Source organism: Syngnathus scovelli, chromosome 16 (genome assembly GCF_024217435.2).
Source record: "Syngnathus scovelli strain Florida chromosome 16, RoL_Ssco_1.2, whole genome shotgun sequence".
Taxonomy (NCBI): Eukaryota; Metazoa; Chordata; class Actinopteri; order Syngnathiformes; family Syngnathidae; genus Syngnathus; species Syngnathus scovelli.
The window spans coordinates 3,510,286-3,534,211 of record NC_090862.1 but is presented as its reverse complement, the minus strand read 5'-3'; the positions used below and the strand labels follow the sequence as shown (position 1 = coordinate 3,534,211).

Below are 23,926 nucleotides of genomic sequence, written 5' to 3'. Positions count from 1 at the left end.
AAGGCTGATCCAAACACCCCACTAAAAGGCAAAATTGCTGACTAGAACCCAGAACCTTCTCGGTGAGTCAACACTAGGCTGCCAAACTGAAGCTTTTTATTGAGTTGTATAAAAAAAAAATGCATGTTAATAGAGCTCAACTAAGCAGAAAGGTATAATGCATAATGAACTCTGACCAATCTATTTCAACAGTAATATAAATACGTATTTTTTTTTACCACTAGGCTCACGCTCTCTATTAAGTTTATTAAAAGTAATATTTAAAACAAATTCTAACACTACTGGCCGAACTGCAGGTATACACTTGCAGCAGAATATACCACTATATAAACACTGTTCATTCTACTCACACCATTTAATGTCGTACATCAAACTACTCTAACTAGAGGTATCAATTCAAATCACAAAAAAATGTGTTATTCTCTATTATGGTCTACACGGCGTCCATTACCTCCATTAAAATAGTGCATTTCCATAATTATGGCATCCAGCACCCCCGAATCCATACAAATGGTTCCTTCCAATTCAGGTGGTCACGTGACTTTTTCCGTTTCGCCATTTTCCGCTTCTGCACCGGTCCTTTTAGCACTCTGTAGCCTATAGCAACACTTCGTTTTAAAACCTGTCCGAGGCTGACGGTGGGATAGAGGTAAACGGTAAGAGAACCTTCTCCCGTCGCTTCTTGGGCCCGTAAATACTGCGAGAATGTCATCCGAGGAGATCCCCGAGTACTCGTCTTTCTTCGCTGTGATGGGAGCCTCTGCGGCCATGGTCTTCAGTGGTAACTACAGCTGCTTCTTCATTTGACATTTGATGAACGTCTGTAGCTTTGCCTGTCGTGCAGCGCGGATCGATGACCTCCAAAACTTAGCTCCGCGTTTAGTTAAACACGATTGAATTGGTGGTTACGCTTCCAATACTCGCCGGGGATACGTGTCATTAGGCGGGGGGCGGGTTGCTGCCAACCGGCCTTCATCGAATAAGCGAGCGACCACCAACTGATGCTAGCTCAGCAGTCATCGGATGATCACGCAGAATCAATCGGCATTCTGTGATCATGACGATATAGTTCGAAATAATGCAATTGGATATTTCTATACCAACAGATCGGAACCTCCCAGTTTTGAATGAAATCGCACGCTCTAGAGAGGAGGCTGTTTGAGGCCTGATATCATTCGGTGTATGACAGTGAAGGAGAAAACCACACATCCATCCCCTCATTCATTCCTGAGGGCCTCATGCTTTACATGCATTGGGCGAGGAGCATAGGGTGCACCCAGTGTGCTTCATCCAACTGTATGGAAAGTGGAGGACACCTTGGATTTTAAAGTAATATTTTAGGGTTTAACTCAGAGGTGCTTTACTAAATGAGTCCAACCATCCATGCATTCTCTGTTAATCCCACCTGACTTTAGGCAATAGATGGATGGGGTCCAACCTGGAGTAGTCATCAGTCAGTCTTAGGACTGACACCATAAAAATGTGCAGTGACTATATATTCACTATTATAACATTGTTGGGCTAAATTGGAGTTTACTGTCTTGTTGTTTTCTGCCGCAAGCAATAAAAACAGATGACGAGGGGATGCAATGCACATTAATTAACAAGTGAACTGAAATTATATAATTTCTCGTCCCGCTGCAGCAACTGAGAAGGTGTTATTTGCTTTCAGTGTGTCTAAGCTATAATTTCACTTTTCACACTTTAGTGATCACAATGTGTTACATTGGGATTTAAAAAAAAAAAAAAAAAAGACTGTGTTAACGGTTTGCCACATCTTTCTCCTTAAGCTCTAGGCGCAGCTTATGGAACAGCAAAGAGCGGCACTGGCATCGCTGCCATGTCGGTGATGAGGCCAGAGCTCATCATGAAATCCATCATTCCTGTGGTCATGGCGGGTATCATCGCCATCTACGGGCTGGTGGTGGCGGTGCTGATAGCAAACAACATCACGGAGAAGGTCACGCTCTACAAGTAAGATTCATCACGTACATCTGCTGCTGTCTGTAGACAAGTTGTTATGTTCACTTTTGTAGAGAAGCATGTATGACTCATCTCTACCCTCCTCCAAACAACAACAGTGAAGATGTCGCTGCACTTCTCAATCCAAATTTAGCATTATGATCATTGGTTGCTCTTTAAGCACACTGCCATGGTCTTTACTGGTTTATGCCATGTAGTCACCTATCATTTGTGTTTCCTTCAACAGAAGCTTCCTTCATCTAGGCGCCGGTCTGAGCGTAGGCCTGAGCGGTCTGGCGGCCGGCTTTGCCATCGGGATTGTAGGCGACGCCGGCGTGAGAGGTACGGCCCAGCAGCCACGCCTCTTCGTGGGCATGATCCTGATCCTGATCTTCGCCGAGGTGCTGGGGCTTTACGGCCTGATCGTGGCTCTTATCCTATCTACGAAATAAGCGTCCGCACCAGCGTCATTTCATTCATTCCACATCGAAGCAGCGAGAACAAATAGATTTTCACCAACTTCCATAAACACCAAGAGGGCCTGACAAGATGGGATGGCAAGTGAAGGCGTGTTGCCGTTGGACCTGGCAGTTGTGTCATCAATAATTGTGATCTGTCCAAATCGTATTTTCCGAGCCATCCGGTTGTGTCAGGTGAGGTGTACAGAGTGGGCATGAAGATGAAGTGTTGGTTGTTGTGGGATGATGTGTGGACAGTCTGCCTGATGTGTTGTCTGATCTTATCCTGTACAGTGGTCACCCCCTTGTAAATGTAGTAATCGGTCTGTGCTGTGCTGAGTATCAACGTTCACCACCACCCCCCAACCCCCACCCGACTTTAATTTCTGCTTATGTCACTCTTATCCGACACTACAGCGGAATTGTGCACATCAGTATTTTTTGTTTTGTTTTAATGTTCTTTTTTGGGGACCATTTTTTTGAATCACAGCAGTGAAGAGCTGTCAACTATTTTTTTTTTTGCTATTTATGGAACGCTATGAAGATTTAATGAAACTGTCTAAATGGAGTACTGTTTATTAAATACCCTATATACATTAAAAGAGATAAATTATCTGTGTATAGTTAGAGTAACTGCACTGTCGGTAATTGTTCTAAGTGCTTGAAATTCCTCTGGATGTAGTGTGATTTATTCATGGAGGATGTCCACATGTTAATATGAAATTGAAAGTGTGTGTGATCTGACTGCATCATGTGTGCAAGTGAATTTATGTTTACTATGGCATCTTCAAAATATTATTGTCAACCTGTAGTGCTGCTGTCTTGATTTTGTTTGTTTCAAGGTCACTGTTCAACTGTGCTATAGTCAGATTTCCAAATAAAACTCATCCTCCTACAGAACATTGTGCTCAAGATATTTATTTTAAAAAATGAGTCACATCAAGCCTTTGGATATTTAAAATATTTTTTAGAACACAAGTCTGTCCTTAAATGAATTATTTAAAAAAAAATCACATAAAATTTACCAACAAAGCAGTTTTTGCTGTAGTGTGTCTAAAAGGAAATATAGATTAACTTGTTTTGCTCAAATTGCGACGTTAACAATCACTTCAGAGTCCCGGAATACGATATTAATATATTTAATATCACACCGATTTCCCTTTACACTTTAAGTCAATTATAATACATTATATTTTAGGATGTACGACCAATTTATGAAGACATATTTGTATAAAAATATATAATAGTGCACATCAGAATGACTATTAAATTTATATTTATTTACGTTTCATTTCCATTGAAAACATCCGGAAAGGGAAGACGCAAAGTGATGACTGCGCTCCATATCCGCTTGCATGTTTTTGTTTGCGATCACGCTGTAAGAAAATTGGGTCAGGCCAAAATATATATAAAAGCATATAAATTCCTTCGTCGTCTCTGGATATGCGCTTTTAATGAAGATTCTTACTTCAGTTGCCAACAACCAGGTAATGTTGACGCTACGATGCTAGTAGCCCACCAAAGCTAACTAGCGTGTATGTTTGCTCTGCATGTTCATGTTATATGGAAAACGAATAACATTACGAATAACATAGTTTAGTTCGCCTTGCACACATTTACATAATTCAAATGTGTTTATGTTACATTTTAAAAAGCTTCTATATCTCATCGAAATGATTGCGAGTAAGCGATAGCTGCTCACTCGGTTCGATGGTTGTAAAAATTGGGGAAAAAAACCCATCACGTCAAATCGTCGTTGTTCGGAGTCACAATGTGTCAATCAACCAGAACATTTGTGTCGTGAAATAATTTCAAAGCTAATCTAAAACTGCAATCACGTAAATGCAGACGATTAATACAAGCACGATCAGATGATTAACATCACGATTAAAAATCATCTGCTTTTGCGACAGTTGGACAGATGCTGTTTGACACCTTTGCATCTCCATTCAACGTGACCGTCAAGTGAAAGTCAAGCTGCCATGTCCAGACGAGGCAGGAACAGCCGCGCTTGGCGATATGTTTGGGGTGGAATACGTCGAGATGCTGATGCAAGAGCGCTTGTCTTGGCCTCGGAAAGTGACGGATGGGGCTATGAACGCCTGGAGGTTAGCACTCATCTGTTGTTTTTTGCAGCAGCAAGTGAAAGTCCGAAGTATGGCATTTATTATCTCCTGTCTCTCCTACGCTCTCAAGTACAGCGATTCGGATTCGGAGGCCGACTACTCGGCGGTGATGGTCCCTCCAGTCCCCAGCGCTGTGCCTGTGACAGGAGAATCTTACTGTGGCTGCGACTACCAAGCTGAGACCATCCATCATCGGCGAGGTTTTTACCAAGTCAAAGACTGTCACTGTGGAGAGGATGATCAAGGTATAGTGTAATGTGAGATGTTTTATTGCATTATTTAAATTTGGACTGATTTGATTATTTTAGATTTTGATTGGGTTTGGGATGCCGGCAGCCGATCGACAGCGACGTTACTGAGCTGCGACAATCGCGAAGTCAACTTTCACTCCGAGTACAGCTGCGGCACGGCTGCAATTCGGGGTTCCAAGGAGCTCGCGGAAGGGCAGCACTTTTGGGAAATCAAGATGACGTCCCCCGTTTATGGAACAGACATGGTATGCACACATGCTGGAATAATCATAACCATTATTTTATTATGAAGCCTAAGTGGGTTTGTTTTCTCTACTGTCACTGCCCAGATGGTTGGAATCGGTACTTCTGATGTCAACCTCGACAAATACAGGCATTCGTTCTGCAGTCTTTTGGGGAAGGATGTGGACAGCTGGGGTCTGTCTTACACTGGTAAAAACCTCCATTCTGAATAAACCTAATACAAGCATGCATATTGATTTAGCACAAAATCCAACCTATCAATAGTTCTTGATACAGGTATAAATGTCTAATGTCCTATTTTGACAGGCTTGTTGCATCATAAAGGAGACAAGATGAACTTCTCCTCTCGGTTTGGCCAGGGCTCCATTATTGGGGTTCATCTGGACACGTGGCACGGCACGCTTACATTTTTTAAGAATCGCAAGTGCATAGGTAAGTTGACGAGATCAAAGTGGGATATTTTGTGTGTGACATCATTCGATAAATCATAAGACAGTAAATGTCTTTATTGTCCAACTAGGTGTTGCTGCCACAGATCTCCACAACAAAAGGTTTTACCCGATGGCGTGCTCCACAGCAGCCAAAAGCAGCATGAAGGTGATCCGATCCTGCTCGGCGCCCACCTCCCTTTTATACCTGTGCTGCGCTCGCCTTCGCCAGCTCCTGCCAGACTGTACAGACGCCCTGGACGTCCTACCCCTTCCCCCGGGGCTTCGTCACCTGCTGCACAACAAGCTAGGTTGGCTCCTCAATATCCACGGTGGCGGCGCAGACGAAACCGCAGATACCCCCGAACGTTCCCCGTGCTTGCCCGTCCCTCCCTCGGCCGGCCCGTCGTCCTCTGAGAGCGACTCGGAAGGTTGTACGTCCGACCCCGAGGCCTGCCAGAGGAAGAGGTGCCGCTGGACTTGACAAGCGGCGTGAAAACAAGGCAGTAACTGTTACTACAAGTTTGAAAATACTTTGCTTTCAAGTGTATTGCAGTATTGAAGAACGTAACCGGAAGGGAACGATCTTCTCATGCCATCACTCACACGAGATCCAAAGCACTGTAGCAAAAGACATCAACTGTAGATATCTCTTGCCATTCGTGAACAGGGATTTGTTTTTAATATGAGGACGTACTGTCGAGTGTAACACTGAAGTCTCAAACATGGCGATATTTTGGTGGCCATTTTGAGTGCTTTCCGCAAAACGTGTGTCGCTCGGATTAAGCCATGCAGCTATCTTTTTTGTGTGGTATGCAAATAGTGCATATTATTAAACTCAATGCAATCATTTTATCAAAATAATCATCTTGCCATCTGGAGATTTGGTTATATTATTGGTCAAATTAACAATGCACTTCGTTTAAATGTTCCAAATGAAGGACCAACATATTTATTACTCTGGTCATAAGTGTTGCAATCATCTACCTTTATTTACTGTTGCATCTTGTTGACTTTTGAATTTTTTCTATACACTTTGCAAACACCTTAGTCACCCTTTTAGCACTTAGGTCATTTTTTCTATAAACCCCTAAAAGCTATAGCACTTAGGTCATTTTTTCTATAAACCCCTAAAAGCTAGAATATTCTGTCACTTAAGGTTCACACGAACTAGAAACACTCAATTTTTAAAAATTGTGAAATAGTTTGCAAAAATCATTTAAAACCGAAAACTCATGTATATGCCTCAAGACCAGGGGTGGGCAATTAATTTTTACAAGGGGCCGCATGAAAAACCTGAGTTGTGTCAGAGGGCCACACCTACGATAACTTAAACCTGCTCAATTTTCTTCCATTGTAAAATGCACTAAATTATTTATTTTAAATAGTTGGTACTGGTAATTAGAAGAATACAATTATTCTCTTTATGTTTATATTAAGCTATGTGAAATTGTGGTGTAAAGGTCAAATAAAAAAAACAATTATTAATCAGTTCAATTTATTCTTAACTTTAACTTTTCCTCAAATGACAAAGCCGCTGAAAATAAAGTGAATGCTGAATATGCACAAACATGTTTTCTTTTGTGTACAGTAATTATCACAGCCACCTACTTTCCATAATTTGTATGTTATATGTATGTTCCTAAGAGTTAAAAATGTATAATTAATTGTTGAATCACGGGGATATATTATGGTAAACGGGAGGGGGCGGGGACACGCAATACCACAAGTATCAGGAGGATGGCAGTAATGCACAGCAAGACGGTTGCTCGCTGCACCGGAATGTAAAGAAGAAGCATAGGAACGAATGTTCGTTTCATGCGGAGCATTTTACTGACGGACCAAAATTCCGGAAGTCACGCGTTATGTTTGCGGAGGTCAATTGAGTTGGTTTTACCCATCACAAACATCCAGGTAATTCGGTTTGAATATATAGTTGATTAAAAGCGCATCATGGCTCCATAACTAACAAACGAGTTTAGATGGAGATTGCTGCAAAGTTAATATTATTGCTTTTGCAATTAATAACAGACTGCTGTGTGGCATCTCCTCCACAGGTCACACAACCATGGTGAAGAAAAAGCGTGTTCGTCTCATAGCAGAGATGGCTCGGAAGATCCGCGCCTACCGCGAGCTGAAGAACCGACCGCGGGACTCGCAAAAGTACTCCCTCGATTACAACACCATGAAGCGTCCTCACACGGGGAAGATGCTCCCCGTACTGGCTTGGCAGGATGTCCGCCGCGAGAGTCGCTTGTTCTCTCTGCTGGCTGGTATGCGGATGTTCGGAGTGGGCCGTGTGTTCACTCGCAAGTCGTGGCTGGAGGACCACACGGAGCCCAGTTACTGGCAGATCACCAAAGTCAAGGTGGACTACACGGCTGAGGTACGAGCATTCATCTCATTTAGTCTTGTGAGAATATTATGATGGACTTAACACTGTCAAAAGTGCTGACCCACATTTTAAATATGTTTATCAATTCAATCATCTAGGACATGGATCACGGAAAAGCCTGGGGCGTCCTCACTTATAAAGGTAAGTCATCCAAGTATTGTAAATTCAAGTTATAACACATTTGCCAGTCAAAATTAGCTACTTCTATTTATTGCACATCCTTTTAAGCACCTTTTCAAGTGAAGTGGTGCTTTACTGATTATGTTGCTTACATACTGCATACATTTATAGCCAAACACTCATATCACAAATCATCCACAAATTGACAATAATTCATCTTAATAAAAATGTTTATTTGACAGGAAAAGAGGAGAAAGAGGTCAAAGAAATCGACAAAGTGATGTACCACGACTGGCGCCTGGTCCCCAAGCACATTGAGCAACAATTTAAGGACTTTGTGCCCCTTCCTGAGCCGCCCGTGCGTTATGTCCCTTACCCTCCGCTGCTGCGTGCCATGAAGCTGGCGCGGCACAAGCAAACGGAGGGCACCATCCTGGCGGAGGAGCCTCTAATGCCTTTGGAAAGGGAAGTGGTGCTCACCAAAGACTTTTTCCGGAGTCAAGACCAAGGAAAAAAGGAGAGACTGGAGACAGCTGTGTGATGTCTACAATTGTCAAAGTGAAGGACAAGAACCAATTGTTCGTCCATCAGAAACAAATGATAGCGCTGTTTCATGTGTAAAATGACTTGTTAAATATCTTAATAAAATGTGATTAAATGTTGTGTGTAGTAAACTGTGTCTTTCAAAATCATGTTCAAACAGATTTTACCAATTTACGAGTGTGTGGAAAGAGGATGGGGATGCATCTCAAAATGGAATAGATGGAGCACGTGATCTCTTAAAAAAAGAAAAAGTCTTACGTGTAGAATAAATTGAAATTCTGGGGGGGAAAGTTATGTAAAATAATTGCAAAAACTTCAAACTACTGCAGCTTGTTTACCCTGCCTGTTGATCGTCAGTGTGCGGAGCACCGTTGGACGATCAGGAGAAGAAGATTTGAATTGACGGATGTGACGTCAGGGCTTTCGGTAAATTGAAGACAGGTGCGCTCGCTCAAGGGGAGTTATCATATGCAGGTGCCACCGAGCGCGTGGCGGCGTACGGTTTCTCAGGTAAGCTAGCAAATGTTTGTCGTCTCCTGCCGTTTTTTACGACGGACGCCGTGTTTGTTTGTTGGAGGATTTTCACACGGCGACTGTAGGCGTCGAAGTTAACTGGAGACCGCAAGGAGAGTTTTCAAATCGGCCCCAAAATGTGTGCTTTGTTGCCTTTTCTCACAAGCCTTTTTTTCTTGTTTGTCGCAGGACTGTCGTACTCTCGTGACTCGGCAACGTCACGTCCACCGCGACGGTGGGCCTGGAGGTAAATTGTAGGCCGCAGGCAATTTAGCTCGTGAGCAAATGTTTGCAGTTTCTTACGATGCCATTTATTATTTCTTGCAGCATTTTCGCGGTCTAGGGAGTGCTTGAGGTTTGGGCACGGCACGCCACAATCGACTTTGCGTCGCGCCGTTGCGCGTTTTGGCGGTATTTTAAATGTCTTTTTTTTTCGGGTGGTTTTTTTAATGCCAGCCAGCATTTTTTCATTCGTTTGTTTGTAGAAGGTTCGTAAATGACGCCGCCAATAAGCGCGTGTTTGTCTGACTATAGGAAATGTTAGTTTGACTCTAGTCAACTAAACCATTATTTTATTATTTTATATTATGCGTGTGCCATTTCCGTGTCATGCAAACTGGTGACTGCAACGTATATGTTACGTCGTGTCCAAATCGGACCAAATCCATTCAAAGATGGCGCCCGCCCGCTCTCGTTCCGTTACGCAACAAACATTTGCGCGAGTTATTTTCTCCCGTTTTGGACGCCGCCAACCTGGATCATCTGTCCAATGTGAGGTGAGTTGTAGATGAAATTAAAATGAATTATAATCTTTAATAATTCTTGTAATTTACTACAATATAATTATATATATTTTTCAAATGTAAAACTCTACTTACAATGTATAAAATAAAAAAATAAACTATAATTTTGATAAATTATCATAACTTACTACAATATAATATTTTTTTCAAATGTAAAACTCCTAGTATGTGTAATTATTGGTAAAAAAACATGCCATTGGCACTCGACTCAATGTCTATTTTTGTTGCAATAATTTGCTTGTCTTTTGTAGCAATAAAAAAGGCTGCCCAGCCAGCATCCTTCTATACAAAGCAAGCAGGAGGCTCTTGAGGAGCCCTTTCAGTGATGTTGAGGACACTGAGGAAGAGTCGTCCTAAATCAGGTGAAAACCTGTTTTTGTCAAGTTTCAGCTTCCCAACACACAATGCTTGTCGTTTTAGCTTCCCAGCACACAATTAATGGCTGTCTGTGTTTTTGTAGGCTGCAAGAGGAGCCGAATGGGGAAAAGTATAATTCCATATGAAAAGGCACAATGGCCTATCCAAAGGAGCAATGGCCTATCCAAAGGAGCAATGGCCTATCCAAAGGAGCAATGGCCTATCCAAAGGAGCAATGGCCTATCCAAAGGAGCAATGGCCTATCCAAAGGCGCAATGGCCTATCCAAAGGCGCAATGGCCTATCCAAAGGCGCAATGGCCTATCCAAAGGCGCAATGGCCTATCCAAAGGCGCAATGGCCTATCCAAAGGCGCAATGGCCATATGCAAAGGAGCAATGGCCATATGCAAAGGAGCAATGGCCATATGCAAAGGAGCAATGGCCATATGCAAAGGAGCAATGGCCATATGCAAAGGAGCAATGGCCATATCAAGTCAAGAATCAAGCGGCGCACTGCAAAAGTCGACGTGTGCGGATCATGTGCCCAGGAGGGGGCAGTGTGGTTGCCTTTGGTTATGGGTGCACGACGGAAAGGTTGCAGGTGTGGACAGTGTTTGGGGCTCCGATGGTTGGTCTTACTTTGAAGGTGCGCTGTGGTTGTGGCTTGTCTGGATCCAGCGTTGTCTTGTGCTTGGTTGCCATTGACGGCTCACTTGGGGGAGGACGTGGTTCCGTGGATAGACACAAAACTGAACTTTGACGTGGTGCTGAATGTCCAATTTTGCCGTATGACTTGTTCCATTTTGTATCTTTTTCTAACCTGCCACTGTCGTAGTTGCTGCGTTCGTTGTTCTTTCCCCTCGGTGTAGGGTGGCGTTGGAGCGAGCCGATCCCGAATGTCCAATTTTGCAATTTGACTTGTGACATTTTCCTTTTCTAACCTACCACTGTTGCACTTCCTATAACCCTAACCTACCACTGTGGTACTTGCGTTCTTTGTTCTCCCCTAGGTGTTGGAGCGAGACAGTCACATTGTGTCTTTTTCTAACCTAGCGCTGTCGTGCTTGATCGAAGCCTAACGTACCACTGTGCGTCCTTTGTTCTCTAGGTGTAGGGGGCGGTGTTGGGGCCAGCCGGTCCACGATGAAGACTTAATGATGCGAGCAGCGCCCAACTCATTGCATGTTCTGCCTTTTGCAGGCCGGACGCAAAAGGGGGGTGCATGGCCCGATTCACCAAGAGTACCTAACCGCTGTGATCAAGTAAGCAAGTGACCTACAACTTGGGGTGCTCTTTGAGTTTCTAACCTTTGTTTCTGTTTGTGCAGATGGCGACCGGGACGCGACACGATCTGCTCCGAGGTGGACGGACCGCTGTGGCATCGCTCTGAAGTCGCAGAGTTCTGACGGAGACCCGCTTCCCTGGAGGCGTCGACCTGCGCAGCTTCAGCATGTGAAATAGATTTTTTTTTTTTTTTATTCACACCAGCGGTGTCCAAATGTCTGTCTGAGGGCTGCATACTGAATCAAATTGAGAATCCTTTGACACTAATTCATTAAATCAATCACAAAATGTTGCCATTCACATTTTGTGCTACAAAGCAGTGTTGCGTTCATTCGTGTGGTGTTGATCAAGTTGGCCCGAGGCTACCATTTGGACACCAATGGTGGGCCACGTGTGTAGGGCTGCACCTGGATTGGAAAACTGTCATATGGTGGTATAGGTCGTTGACATGCACTTTAGCAAAACAAAGATTTTTTTCTATTCATGTGGCAAATGAAACATGTTTTCTGGCCTCCTAACTATTTGTAATGAGTTTAGAAGATAACAAGTCATTGATGCAAGTTAAAGTTAACTGATCTAAGTGATGTCATTGCGATCAAATAGTTCCTCTCCATCCTAGAATTTTGCACAACTTTGCTCAATGCAGTGGTCTGGCCCAATACTGCCATATCATTGGTTTTCCAAAATGTTGTGCAGCCCTCATTGAGTGCCAAACGCGCAGCGACGGCAAGCGCAAGCGACCACCGCGCAGCGACAGCAAGCGCAAGCGACCACCGCGCAGCGACGGCAAGCGCAAGCGACCACCGCGCAAGCGACCACCGCGCAGCGACGGCAAGCGCAAGCGACCACCGCGCAGCGACGGCAAGCGCAAGCGACCACCGCGCAGCGACGGCAAGCGCAAGCGACCACCGCGCAGCGACGGCAAGCGCAAGCGACCACCGCGCAAGCGACCGCGCAAGCGAGACTTTTGTGCTTGTCTTGCAAGGTGGAACAGACGATGTATGAAACGACGAGCCGGTGGACGGAGGCCACCAGACCCGCGATTGGTGAGCGGGGTGCAAAGGAAGGAATCACCCAAAGAAAGCAGTCGCCAAGTGTTGAAGAGGAGCCTGATGCATGACTGGCCAAGGCTGGCCAGATGCGGTGACATGGCAATCCAATCTGCAAGCGTAGTGTACACACTTGTTGGTTTTAATTTGATTTCCGTATTTTTCTGCCTTTCAGCTGGCAGCGGATGGGGCGAGCGCCAGCCTGCACCCAGAGGGACTGGGCTGCACCCGCAAGACCAGGGAGGGGGCAGGTAATGAGTACTTTGACAGAAGTGAACCGCATGCAACTGAGTGCCGTTTGTCTTTTTGCACTTGTACGAGGCGGAAGACGAGTCCAACACCGGCCGGAGCAGACCCGGACCTTGGCCCGTGACGAGCGGCCCACACGAGACTGATGGGTGCAGATGCAGCCAGCGTTTCAGGGGAGTATGACTTTGTTCTTTCTTTTGTGCTTTCCCTACCCCTGTCTGTTTGAATAGGGTAACTAGTAGCACGCACGAGCATTTGGGTTGCTGTGACCCTGTAGATACGAATCGGCAAAGTAGACGCCCCTTCCCTCCCTCCCTCCCTTCCCTCTCGCTCTCTCTCTCGCTCTCTTTCTCCAATGTGCCCGGCAGTACCTGCATGGCCTGGTGCGCTCAGGGTGGAACGTGGCTATACCTTGCCCTTTGTGGAATACCAGGGTATAATGTCTGCCTGCCTGGGTCCCAGTGTCGTCGACGGTGTCGAGGACGAGGAGATTCTCCGTGACGCTCTCCGTGACGTCACGTTTTCCTCTTTTTTCCCTCTCGGGGCCAAGCCAGCTCTCCTCAGGGGGAACTGGCCGGTTGCGCTTAAGTGCGCACCAAAGCCTCTTCTCATCTCCCCTCGCTGTCTCCCTCCCTCCCTCCCTCCCTCCCTCCCTCCCTTTTTGTAAGGGGTTAAACATTTCATAACCTGGATCGCTCCAATGCTGGAGGGCCATATGAGACATGCCCGTGCGCGCTGCTAGTTACCTGATTCAAACTTACCTTAGTCAAGGTCGCTGGTGGAAATTTTCATCTTGCCAAAACCACCACAGTATGTCTGCCTTTCAGGATTGCCGAGGTAGCGGATGGGACGAGTGCCTGCACAGAGACGGACCAGAGCGCAAGACCAGAGGGTAATAATAAACTTTATTTGTATAGCACCTTTCATACAAGAAATGCAGCTCAAAGCGCTTTACAACAATTAAGGAAATTATAAGCATTGAATGTTTCACATAGGAACAGACAGAAAAAGAACATGAACACGTTAAAACAAAAACATGAATCTATGCATACACAATCAATAAAGTGAGATTAAAATAGGAGCAAGCTTTAATAGATAGGTCTTGAGTACGTCCACAGAAATGAACCGCATGCAACTGAATGCCGTTGTTCTTTTTGCAGTTGCGCGAGGCAGAGGATGAGTCCAAACGTCAAATATCGGCCGACACGAGGCGGACGGGTGCGGATGCGGCGAGGGCAAAGCGCCCAGCCAGCATTTAAGGAGAGTATGACGCTGGTTTTCCTTTTGGGCTTTCTTTCTTTCCCTCCCTCCACTTTTTCACTGGGTGTGCACATTGGCCGTCTGCATGAGGCCTCTCTTTCTCAGCGCTGCGTCATTTTGCAATATTGTTGTTTTATTGTTATTGTGTTTTTTAAATACATGAAGTGAACTGTTTGTACTGTAATTGTGTGTGCGTGTACCTCTGAACCTGAATTAAACTGTGAACTGAATTCAAGTGGTCCATTTTAAACATTGGCATGGGCAGTCTATCGTGCATACAAACTGGAATCATTTGAGACCTTCTCAATGACAAGACATTTGTAAAGTTAGTCTCAAACCAAATTGTCTTGTTAAATATGCAGTGTCAGGCTTTTTATTTTTTTGAACTACACAAGGAAAAGCTGCATGCATTCTAAATTGTTGACAAAAGCCAAGCAGCCAGACACCCATAGATGCAAACGACAAGTGTACAAACGGTGTCTGTTGCGATTAATAAGTCATCTTTGGCAACCCTGCTTTAAAATGGCCACCGAACTCAGAATCTTGCAGAATGTTGGTACATTTTTCTGTATGAGTAAAAGCTGGTATTTTAATCTAGTCTGAGCCATTTTTTGGTTTGTTTTGAATGGTCATGCATCATGTGGGCGTTCTTGTGAATAAAATCAACAGTGTGTTTTCTTCCGGTTGGTGGTCTTGTAAATAAAGTCAACTTTGGTGTCAGTCATCATTCGCGATGAGTCTCAATTGAAGCTGCATCTCTTGAATGTGAAACTTCTTGCATGTTTTGTTGCAGGGCTCGGCGTCCCCATCGGCTGTCTGACTACAAAGAAGGCTGTTTCTGTACAGTCCACAGGTTGTTGCTGAGGTCAAATGAATTTATAAACATAGCGTGTAACTTCCAGGACCTTAGCTTTCAATTCAAAGCACAGTTGCTTAACTACACGGCCAGCCTCTGTACATGTACTGGGTGGTACCACCCAGTTCAAAGTAAAGGCCAGAGTGGTCGTCTTCATACCAGCATCCTCATGAAATTGACCCTATCAGACAGGCTAGATGAATTCCAAGTGCTACCACCGGGTGGCAGCATATTTGCCTCAAGCTGTCTGGTGCTGGGTCAATGTGATGCATCTTTCGTTGTTTTGCCCAAAGCAACTAATAAACAATATTTGCTTCAAACTGTCTGACGCTCCATTGAACTGTATGCAATAATTTTTTACTTGAAACAACTACATTACAAATGATACGCGCCCTAATTAGACAGCTGGGTCAGTGTGACCCGTCTTTTGCGGTTTGTTTTGCCCAAAGCAACCTAACAAATAAGCATAGGTACTGTCGCTATCTCGTCAATGTGCAAGTCTCTAAAATGTACAAAGCAAATTCATTTGCATAATAAACTTCCAAACCACATGCTAAAAATATTCATGTGATGCAGAAAGTCGTCTTCTGTAGCTTGCTAAGATTTGCCAATTTGAGCAATGCCGTATCTGAACCCGAGGCTGGGGGTTGCCCGTCCATGTACCTAATCGCTCAGCCATTGATACATCAGCACTGCTTCTTTCTAGGTCTCCTCAGCACTGCAAACCTTTGTGCCGGTACACCATATGAAGTAAATGACGGAATGTTTTTTTTTTTTTTAAACACCTTCTCTAATGTGTATCAAGCATACCAGATGGTGTTTTAGAACAGCCTAGAATATTAAGTTACAAAAAGTTTAAAAAAAACTTTAAAAAAACTTACTAAAGTTTAAAAAAGTTATTGATTATATATTTGCTCCAAGGACGGAGTATTGACAAACGTCACCTCCTTCATAGTATGCGCATTGTTGTGTGCTTCGCAGCGCGGTGCAGAGCGCAGGCGGCGCAGGCGGCAGGGTGCGCAGGCGGCGCGGCGAGCAGGGTGCGCAGGCGGCGCGGCGAGCAGCGAGCGCAGGCGGCGCAGGCGGCGCAGGCGGCGCAGGCAGCAGGGGTGGGGAATCGAACCCTGGATCTCAGGTGTTCGAGCGCAGCGACGGAGCCACTCGCCAAGCGTGGCGAGCTCGGCAGTCACCCCGCTTTCACTTCGAGTCATTCTTACGCGTTCAGTATTGCGCTCCGCGCGCGCTGGGTAAGTACAAAAGAGAACTGGCGGCCGCCAGCTGCCAGGTCACACTGGTCGACCGGTTCGTGACACGGCCTCATGCCCCGTACAGCCCTGGTTCGATCCCAGTGGTGGGAACTTTCTCCGGCCCCCTTTTGTAAGTGTCTGAATACATGCATATAGGTTGCATGTCGACGCATTTATTTATGTATAAACGTCCAGTGTGGCCCCGCCTGCAAGTGGGCGGGGCGATGCAGCTGGCCCCGCCCCCATGGAATTGGCCCCGCCCCCTGCCCTACAAAAAGACTTTAGGGTAGGGGGCGGGGCGAAGCCCCGCCCCCTGCCCTACAAAAAGACAGTAGGGTAGGGGGCGGGGCGGAGCCCCGCCCCCTGCCCTACAAAAAGACAGTAGGGTAGGGGGCGGGGCGGAGCCCCGCCCCCTGCCCTACAAAAAGACAGTAGGGTAGGGGGCGGGGCGGAGCCCCGCCCCCTACACCATCAAAAGACAATTAAAAGTGTATTGAAAGACAGTAGGGTAGGGGGCGGGGCGAAGCCCCGCCCCCTACCCTACTGTCTTTCAATACACTATTAAAAGACAGTACTGTCTTTTTCAGTACTGTCCTACTGTCTTTTTATATATATATATATATATAAAAATATATATATATTAAAAGACAGTAGGGTAGGGGGCGGGGCTTCGCCCCGCCCCCTACCCTACTGTCTTTTAATAGTGTATTGAAAGACAGTAGGGTAGGGGGCGGGGCTTCGCCCCGCCCCCTACCCTACTGTCTTTTTGTAGGGCAGGGGGCGGGGCTCCGCCCCGCCCCCTACCCTACTGTCTTTTTGTAGGGCAGGGGGCGGGGCTCCGCCCCGCCCCCTACCCTACTGTCTTTTTGTAGGGCAGGGGGCGGGGCTTCGCCCCGCCCCCTACCCTACTGTCTTTTTGTAGGGCAGGGGGCGGGGCCAGGGGCGGGGCCAATTCCATGGGGGCGGGGCCAGCTGCATCGCCCCGCCCACTTGCAGGCGGGGCCACACTGGACGTTTATACATAAATAAATGCGTCGACATGCAACCTATATGCATGTATTCAGACACTTACAAAAGGGGGCCGGAGAAAGTTTCCACCACTGGGATCGAACCAGGGCTGTACGGGGCATGAGGCCGTGTCACGAACCGGTCGACCAGTGTGACCTGGCAGCTGGCGGCCGCCAGTTCTCTTTTGTACTTACCCAGCGCGCGCGGAGCGCAATACTGAACGCGTAAGAATGACTCGAAGTGAAAGCGGGGTGACTGCCGAGCTCGCCACGCTTGGCGAGTGGCTCCGTCGCTGCGCTCGAACACCTGAGATCCAGGGTTCGATTCCCCACCCCTGCTGCCTGCGCCGCCTGCGCCGCCTGCGCTCGCTGCTCGCTGCTCGCCGCGCCGCCTGCGCACCCTGCTCGCCGCGCCGCCTGCGCACCCTGCCGCCTGCGCCGCCTGCGCTCTGCACCGCGCTGCGAAGCACACAACAATGCGCATACTATGAAGGAGGTGACGTTTGTCAATACTCCGTCCTTGGAGCAAATATATAATCAATAACTTTTTTAAACTTTAGTAAGTTTTTTTAAAGTTTTTTTTAAACTTTTTGTAACTTAATATTCTAGGCTGTTCTAAAACACCATCTGGTATGCTTGATACACATTAGAGAAGGTGTTTAAAAAAAAAAAAAACATTCCGTCATTTACTTCATATGGTGTACCGGCACAAAGGTTTGCAGTGCTGAGGAGACCTAGAAAGAAGCAGTGCTGATGTATCAATGGCTGAGCGATTAGGTACATGGACGGGCAACCCCCAGCCTCGGGTTCAGATACGGCATTGCTCAAATTGGCAAATCTTAGCAAGCTACAGAAGACGACTTTCTGCATCACATGAATATTTTTAGCATGTGGTTTGGAAGTTTATTATGCAAATGAATTTGCTTTGTACATTTTAGAGACTTGCACATTGACGAGATAGCGACAGTACCTATGCTTATTTGTTAGGTTGCTTTGGGCAAAACAAACCGCAAAAGACGGGTCACACTGACCCAGCTGTCTAATTAGGGCGCGTATCATTTGTAATGTAGTTGTTTCAAGTAAAAAATTATTGCATACAGTTCAATGGAGCGTCAGACAGTTTGAAGCAAATATTGTTTATTAGTTGCTTTGGGCAAAACAACGAAAGATGCATCACATTGACCCAGCACCAGACAGCTTGAGGCAAATATGCTGCCACCCGGTGGTAGCACTTGGAATTCATCTAGCCTGTCTGATAGGGTCAATTTCATGAGGATGCTGGTATGAAGACGACCACTCTGGCCTTTACTTTGAACTGGGTGGTACCACCCAGTACATGTACAGAGGCTGGCCGTGTAGTTAAGCAACTGTGCTTTGAATTGAAAGCTAAGGTCCTGGAAGTTACACGCTATGTTTATAAATTCATTTGACCTCAGCAACAACCTGTGGACTGTACAGAAACAGCCTTCTTTGTAGTCAGACAGCCGATGGGGACGCCGAGCCCTGCAACAAAACATGCAAGAAGTTTCACATTCAAGAGATGCAGCTTCAATTGAGACTCATCGCGAATGATGACTGACACCAAAGTTGACTTTATTTACAAGACCACCAACCGGAAGAAAACACACTGTTGATTTTATTCACAAGAACGCCCACATGATGCATGACCATTCAAAACAAACCAAAAAATGGCTCAGACTAGATTAAAATACCAGCTTTTACTCATACAGAAAAATGTACCAACATTCTGCAAGATTCTGAGTTCGGTGGCCATTTTAAAGCAGGGTTGCCAAAGATGACTTATTAATCGCAACAGACACCGTTTGTACACTTGTCGTTTGCATCTATGGGTGTCTGGCTGCTTGGCTTTTGTCAACAATTTAGAATGCATGCAGCTTTTCCTTGTGTAGTTCAAAAAAATAAAAAGCCTGACACTGCATATTTAACAAGACAATTTGGTTTGAGACTAACTTTACAAATGTCTTGTCATTGAGAAGGTCTCAAATGATTCCAGTTTGTATGCACGATAGACTGCCCATGCCAATGTTTAAAATGGACCACTTGAATTCAGTTCACAGTTTAATTCAGGTTCAGAGGTACACGCACACACAATTACAGTACAAACAGTTCACTTCATGTATTTAAAAAACACAATAACAATAAAACAACAATATTGCAAAATGACGCAGCGCTGAGAAAGAGAGGCCTCATGCAGACGGCCAATGTGCACACCCAGTGAAAAAGTGGAGGGAGGGAAAGAAAGAAAGCCCAAAAGGAAAACCAGCGTCATACTCTCCTTAAATGCTGGCTGGGCGCTTTGCCCTCGCCGCATCCGCACCCGTCCGCCTCGTGTCGGCCGATATTTGACGTTTGGACTCATCCTCTGCCTCGCGCAACTGCAAAAAGAACAACGGCATTCAGTTGCATGCGGTTCATTTCTGTGGACGTACTCAAGACCTATCTATTAAAGCTTGCTCCTATTTTAATCTCACTTTATTGATTGTGTATGCATAGATTCATGTTTTTGTTTTAACGTGTTCATGTTCTTTTTCTGTCTGTTCCTATGTGAAACATTCAATGCTTATAATTTCCTTAATTGTTGTAAAGCGCTTTGAGCTGCATTTCTTGTATGAAAGGTGCTATACAAATAAAGTTTATTATTACCCTCTGGTCTTGCGCTCTGGTCCGTCTCTGTGCAGGCACTCGTCCCATCCGCTACCTCGGCAATCCTGAAAGGCAGACATACTGTGGTGGTTTTGGCAAGATGAAAATTTCCACCAGCGACCTTGACTAAGGTAAGTTTGAATCAGGTAACTAGCAGCGCGCACGGGCATGTCTCATATGGCCCTCCAGCATTGGAGCGATCCAGGTTATGAAATGTTTAACCCCTTACAAAAAGGGAGGGAGGGAGGGAGGGAGGGAGGGAGGGAGGGAGACAGCGAGGGGAGATGAGAAGAGGCTTTGGTGCGCACTTAAGCGCAACCGGCCAGTTCCCCCTGAGGAGAGCTGGCTTGGCCCCGAGAGGGAAAAAAGAGGAAAACGTGACGTCACGGAGAGCGTCACGGAGAATCTCCTCGTCCTCGACACCGTCGACGACACTGGGACCCAGGCAGGCAGACATTATACCCTGGTATTCCACAAAGGGCAAGGTATAGCCACGTTCCACCCTGAGCGCACCAGGCCATGCAGGTACTGCCGGGCACATTGGAGAAAGAGAGCGAGAGAGAGAGCGAGAGGGAAGGGAGGGAGGGAGGGAAGGGGCGTCTACTTTGCCGATTCGTATCTACAGGGTCACAGCAACCCAAATGCTCGTGCGTGCTACTAGTTACCCTATTCAAACAGACAGGGGTAGGGAAAGCACAAAAGAAAGAACAAAGTCATACTCCCCTGAAACGCTGGCTGCATCTGCACCCATCAGTCTCGTGTGGGCCGCTCGTCACGGGCCAAGGTCCGGGTCTGCTCCGGCCGGTGTTGGACTCGTCTTCCGCCTCGTACAAGTGCAAAAAGACAAACGGCACTCAGTTGCATGCGGTTCACTTCTGTCAAAGTACTCATTACCTGCCCCCTCCCTGGTCTTGCGGGTGCAGCCCAGTCCCTCTGGGTGCAGGCTGGCGCTCGCCCCATCCGCTGCCAGCTGAAAGGCAGAAAAATACGGAAATCAAATTAAAACCAACAAGTGTGTACACTACGCTTGCAGATTGGATTGCCATGTCACCGCATCTGGCCAGCCTTGGCCAGTCATGCATCAGGCTCCTCTTCAACACTTGGCGACTGCTTTCTTTGGGTGATTCCTTCCTTTGCACCCCGCTCACCAATCGCGGGTCTGGTGGCCTCCGTCCACCGGCTCGTCGTTTCATACATCGTCTGTTCCACCTTGCAAGACAAGCACAAAAGTCTCGCTTGCGCGGTCGCTTGCGCGGTGGTCGCTTGCGCTTGCCGTCGCTGCGCGGTGGTCGCTTGCGCTTGCCGTCGCTGCGCGGTGGTCGCTTGCGCTTGCCGTCGCTGCGCGGTGGTCGCTTGCGCTTGCCGTCGCTGCGCGGTGGTCGCTTGCGCGGTGGTCGCTTGCGCTTGCCGTCGCTGCGCGGTGGTCGCTTGCGCTTGCTGTCGCTGCGCGGTGGTCGCTTGCGCTTGCCGTCGCTGCGCGTTTGGCACTCAATGAGGGCTGCACAACATTTTGGAAAACCAATGATATGGCAGTATTGGGCCAGACCACTGCATTGAGCAAAGTTGTGCAAAATTCTAGGATGGAGAGGAACTATTTGATCGCAATGACATCACTTAGATCAGTTAACTTTAACTTGCATCAATGACTTGTTATCTTCTAAACTCATTACAAATAGTTAGGAGGCCAGAAAACATGTTTCATTTGCCACATGAATAGAAAAAAATCTTTGTTTTGCTAAAGTGCATGTCAACGACCTATACCACCATATGACAGTTTTCCAATCCAGGTGCAGCCCTACACACGTGGCCCACCATTGGTGTCCAAATGGTAGCCTCGGGCCAACTTGATCAACACCACACGAATGAACGCAACACTGCTTTGTAGCACAAAATGTGAATGGCAACATTTTGTGATTGATTTAATGAATTAGTGTCAAAGGATTCTCAATTTGATTCAGTATGCAGCCCTCAGACAGACATTTGGACACCGCTGGTGTGAATAAAAAAAAAAAAAAAATCTATTTCACATGCTGAAGCTGCGCAGGTCGACGCCTCCAGGGAAGCGGGTCTCCGTCAGAACTCTGCGACTTCAGAGCGATGCCACAGCGGTCCGTCCACCTCGGAGCAGATCGTGTCGCGTCCCGGTCGCCATCTGCACAAACAGAAACAAAGGTTAGAAACTCAAAGAGCACCCCAAGTTGTAGGTCACTTGCTTACTTGATCACAGCGGTTAGGTACTCTTGGTGAATCGGGCCATGCACCCCCCTTTTGCGTCCGGCCTGCAAAAGGCAGAACATGCAATGAGTTGGGCGCTGCTCGCATCATTAAGTCTTCATCGTGGACCGGCTGGCCCCGACACCGCCCCCTACACCTAGAGAACAAAGGACGCACAGTGGTACGTTAGGCTTCGATCAAGCACGACAGCGCTAGGTTAGAAAAAGACACAATGTGACTGTCTCGCTCCAACACCTAGGGGAGAACAAAGAACGCAAGTACCACAGTGGTAGGTTAGGGTTATAGGAAGTGCAACAGTGGTAGGTTAGAAAAGGAAAATGTCACAAGTCAAATTGCAAAATTGGACATTCGGGATCGGCTCGCTCCAACGCCACCCTACACCGAGGGGAAAGAACAACGAACGCAGCAACTACGACAGTGGCAGGTTAGAAAAAGATACAAAATGGAACAAGTCATACGGCAAAATTGGACATTCAGCACCACGTCAAAGTTCAGTTTTGTGTCTATCCACGGAACCACGTCCTCCCCCAAGTGAGCCGTCAATGGCAACCAAGCACAAGACAACGCTGGATCCAGACAAGCCACAACCACAGCGCACCTTCAAAGTAAGACCAACCATCGGAGCCCCAAACACTGTCCACACCTGCAACCTTTCCGTCGTGCACCCATAACCAAAGGCAACCACACTGCCCCCTCCTGGGCACATGATCCGCACACGTCGACTTTTGCAGTGCGCCGCTTGATTCTTGACTTGATATGGCCATTGCTCCTTTGCATATGGCCATTGCTCCTTTGCATATGGCCATTGCTCCTTTGCATATGGCCATTGCGCCTTTGCATATGGCCATTGCGCCTTTGGATAGGCCATTGCGCCTTTGGATAGGCCATTGCGCCTTTGGATAGGCCATTGCGCCTTTGGATAGGCCATTGCGCCTTTGGATAGGCCATTGCGCCTTTGGATAGGCCATTGCTCCTTTGGATAGGCCATTGCTCCTTTGGATAGGCCATTGCTCCTTTGGATAGGCCATTGCTCCTTTGGATAGGCCATTGCTCCTTTGGATAGGCCATTGTGCCTTTTCATATGGAATTATACTTTTCCCCATTCGGCTCCTCTTGCAGCCTACAAAAACACAGACAGCCATTAATTGTGTGCTGGGAAGCTAAAACGACAAGCATTGTGTGTTGGGAAGCTGAAACTTGACAAAAACAGGTTTTCACCTGATTTAGGACGACTCTTCCTCAGTGTCCTCAACATCACTGAAAGGGCTCCTCAAGAGCCTCCTGCTTGCTTTGTATAGAAGGATGCTGGCTGGGCAGCCTTTTTTATTGCTACAAAAGACAAGCAAATTATTGCAACAAAAATAGACATTGAGTCGAGTGCCAATGGCATGTTTTTTTACCAATAATTACACATACTAGGAGTTTTACATTTGAAAAAAATATTATATTGTAGTAAGTTATGATAATTTATCAAAATTATAGTTTATTTTTTTATTTTATACATTGTAAGTAGAGTTTTACATTTGAAAAATATATATAATTATATTGTAGTAAATTACAAGAATTATTAAAGATTATAATTCATTTTAATTTCATCTACAACTCACCTCACATTGGACAGATGATCCAGGTTGGCGGCGTCCAAAACGGGAGAAAATAACTCGCGCAAATGTTTGTTGCGTAACGGAACGAGAGCGGGCGGGCGCCATCTTTGAATGGATTTGGTCCGATTTGGACACGACGTAACATATACGTTGCAGTCACCAGTTTGCATGACACGGAAATGGCACACGCATAATATAAAATAACAAAAAATGGTTTAATTGACTAGAGTCAAACTAACATTTCCTATAGTCAGACAAACACGCGCTTATCG

General features: G+C 46.3%; 3 protein-coding genes across 3 annotated transcripts; all 3 read left to right on the top strand.

Moving 5' to 3' along the window:
- Window positions 1-537: 537 nt before the first annotated feature.
- Window positions 538-3,320, top strand: atp6v0ca (ATPase H+ transporting V0 subunit ca). Its single transcript, XM_049745167.1, has 3 exons — window positions 538-781; window positions 1,791-1,974; window positions 2,210-3,320. Exons 1-3 carry the CDS (start codon window positions 706-708, stop codon window positions 2,412-2,414), a joined length of 465 nt encoding a protein of 154 aa, XP_049601124.1. The 5' UTR covers window positions 538-705; the 3' UTR covers window positions 2,415-3,320.
- Window positions 3,321-3,731: 411 nt separating this feature from the next.
- spsb3a (splA/ryanodine receptor domain and SOCS box containing 3a) lies at window positions 3,732-7,038 on the top strand. The gene is made up of 7 exons (XM_049745148.1): window positions 3,732-3,907; window positions 4,334-4,528; window positions 4,617-4,791; window positions 4,855-5,042; window positions 5,127-5,229; window positions 5,347-5,472; window positions 5,561-7,038. Exons 2-7 carry the CDS (start codon window positions 4,403-4,405, stop codon window positions 5,950-5,952), a joined length of 1,110 nt encoding a protein of 369 aa, XP_049601105.1. The 5' UTR covers window positions 3,732-3,907; window positions 4,334-4,402; the 3' UTR covers window positions 5,953-7,038.
- Window positions 7,039-7,223: 185 nt separating this feature from the next.
- Window positions 7,224-8,645, top strand: mrps34 (mitochondrial ribosomal protein S34). The gene is made up of 4 exons (XM_049745150.1): window positions 7,224-7,382; window positions 7,526-7,854; window positions 7,962-8,004; window positions 8,226-8,645. Exons 2-4 carry the CDS (start codon window positions 7,537-7,539, stop codon window positions 8,522-8,524), a joined length of 660 nt encoding a protein of 219 aa, XP_049601107.1. The 5' UTR covers window positions 7,224-7,382; window positions 7,526-7,536; the 3' UTR covers window positions 8,525-8,645.
- Window positions 8,646-23,926: the final 15,281 nt, after the last annotated feature.

What these genes read in the sequence shown, in the direction of transcription:
- atp6v0ca (XM_049745167.1), top strand. Translation starts at nt 706, where the DNA reads ATGTCATCCGAGGAGATCCCCGAGTACTCGTCTTTCTTCGCTGTGATG. An exon ending in TGCGGCCATGGTCTTCAGTG is followed by an intron (nt 782 to 1,790) that starts GTAACTACAGCT and finishes TTTCTCCTTAAG; the next exon opens with CTCTAGGCGCAGCTTATGGA. An exon ending in GAGAAGGTCACGCTCTACAA is followed by an intron (nt 1,975 to 2,209) that starts GTAAGATTCATC and finishes TTCCTTCAACAG; the next exon opens with AAGCTTCCTTCATCTAGGCG.
- spsb3a (XM_049745148.1), top strand. Translation starts at nt 4,403, where the DNA reads ATGTCCAGACGAGGCAGGAACAGCCGCGCTTGGCGATATGTTTGGGGT. An exon ending in CTGTGGAGAGGATGATCAAG is followed by an intron (nt 4,792 to 4,854) that starts GTATAGTGTAAT and finishes TGATTATTTTAG; the next exon opens with ATTTTGATTGGGTTTGGGAT. An exon ending in CCGTTTATGGAACAGACATG is followed by an intron (nt 5,043 to 5,126) that starts GTATGCACACAT and finishes GTCACTGCCCAG; the next exon opens with ATGGTTGGAATCGGTACTTC.
- mrps34 (XM_049745150.1), top strand. Translation starts at nt 7,537, where the DNA reads ATGGTGAAGAAAAAGCGTGTTCGTCTCATAGCAGAGATGGCTCGGAAG. An exon ending in AGGTGGACTACACGGCTGAG is followed by an intron (nt 7,855 to 7,961) that starts GTACGAGCATTC and finishes TCAATCATCTAG; the next exon opens with GACATGGATCACGGAAAAGC. An exon ending in GGGCGTCCTCACTTATAAAG is followed by an intron (nt 8,005 to 8,225) that starts GTAAGTCATCCA and finishes TTTATTTGACAG; the next exon opens with GAAAAGAGGAGAAAGAGGTC.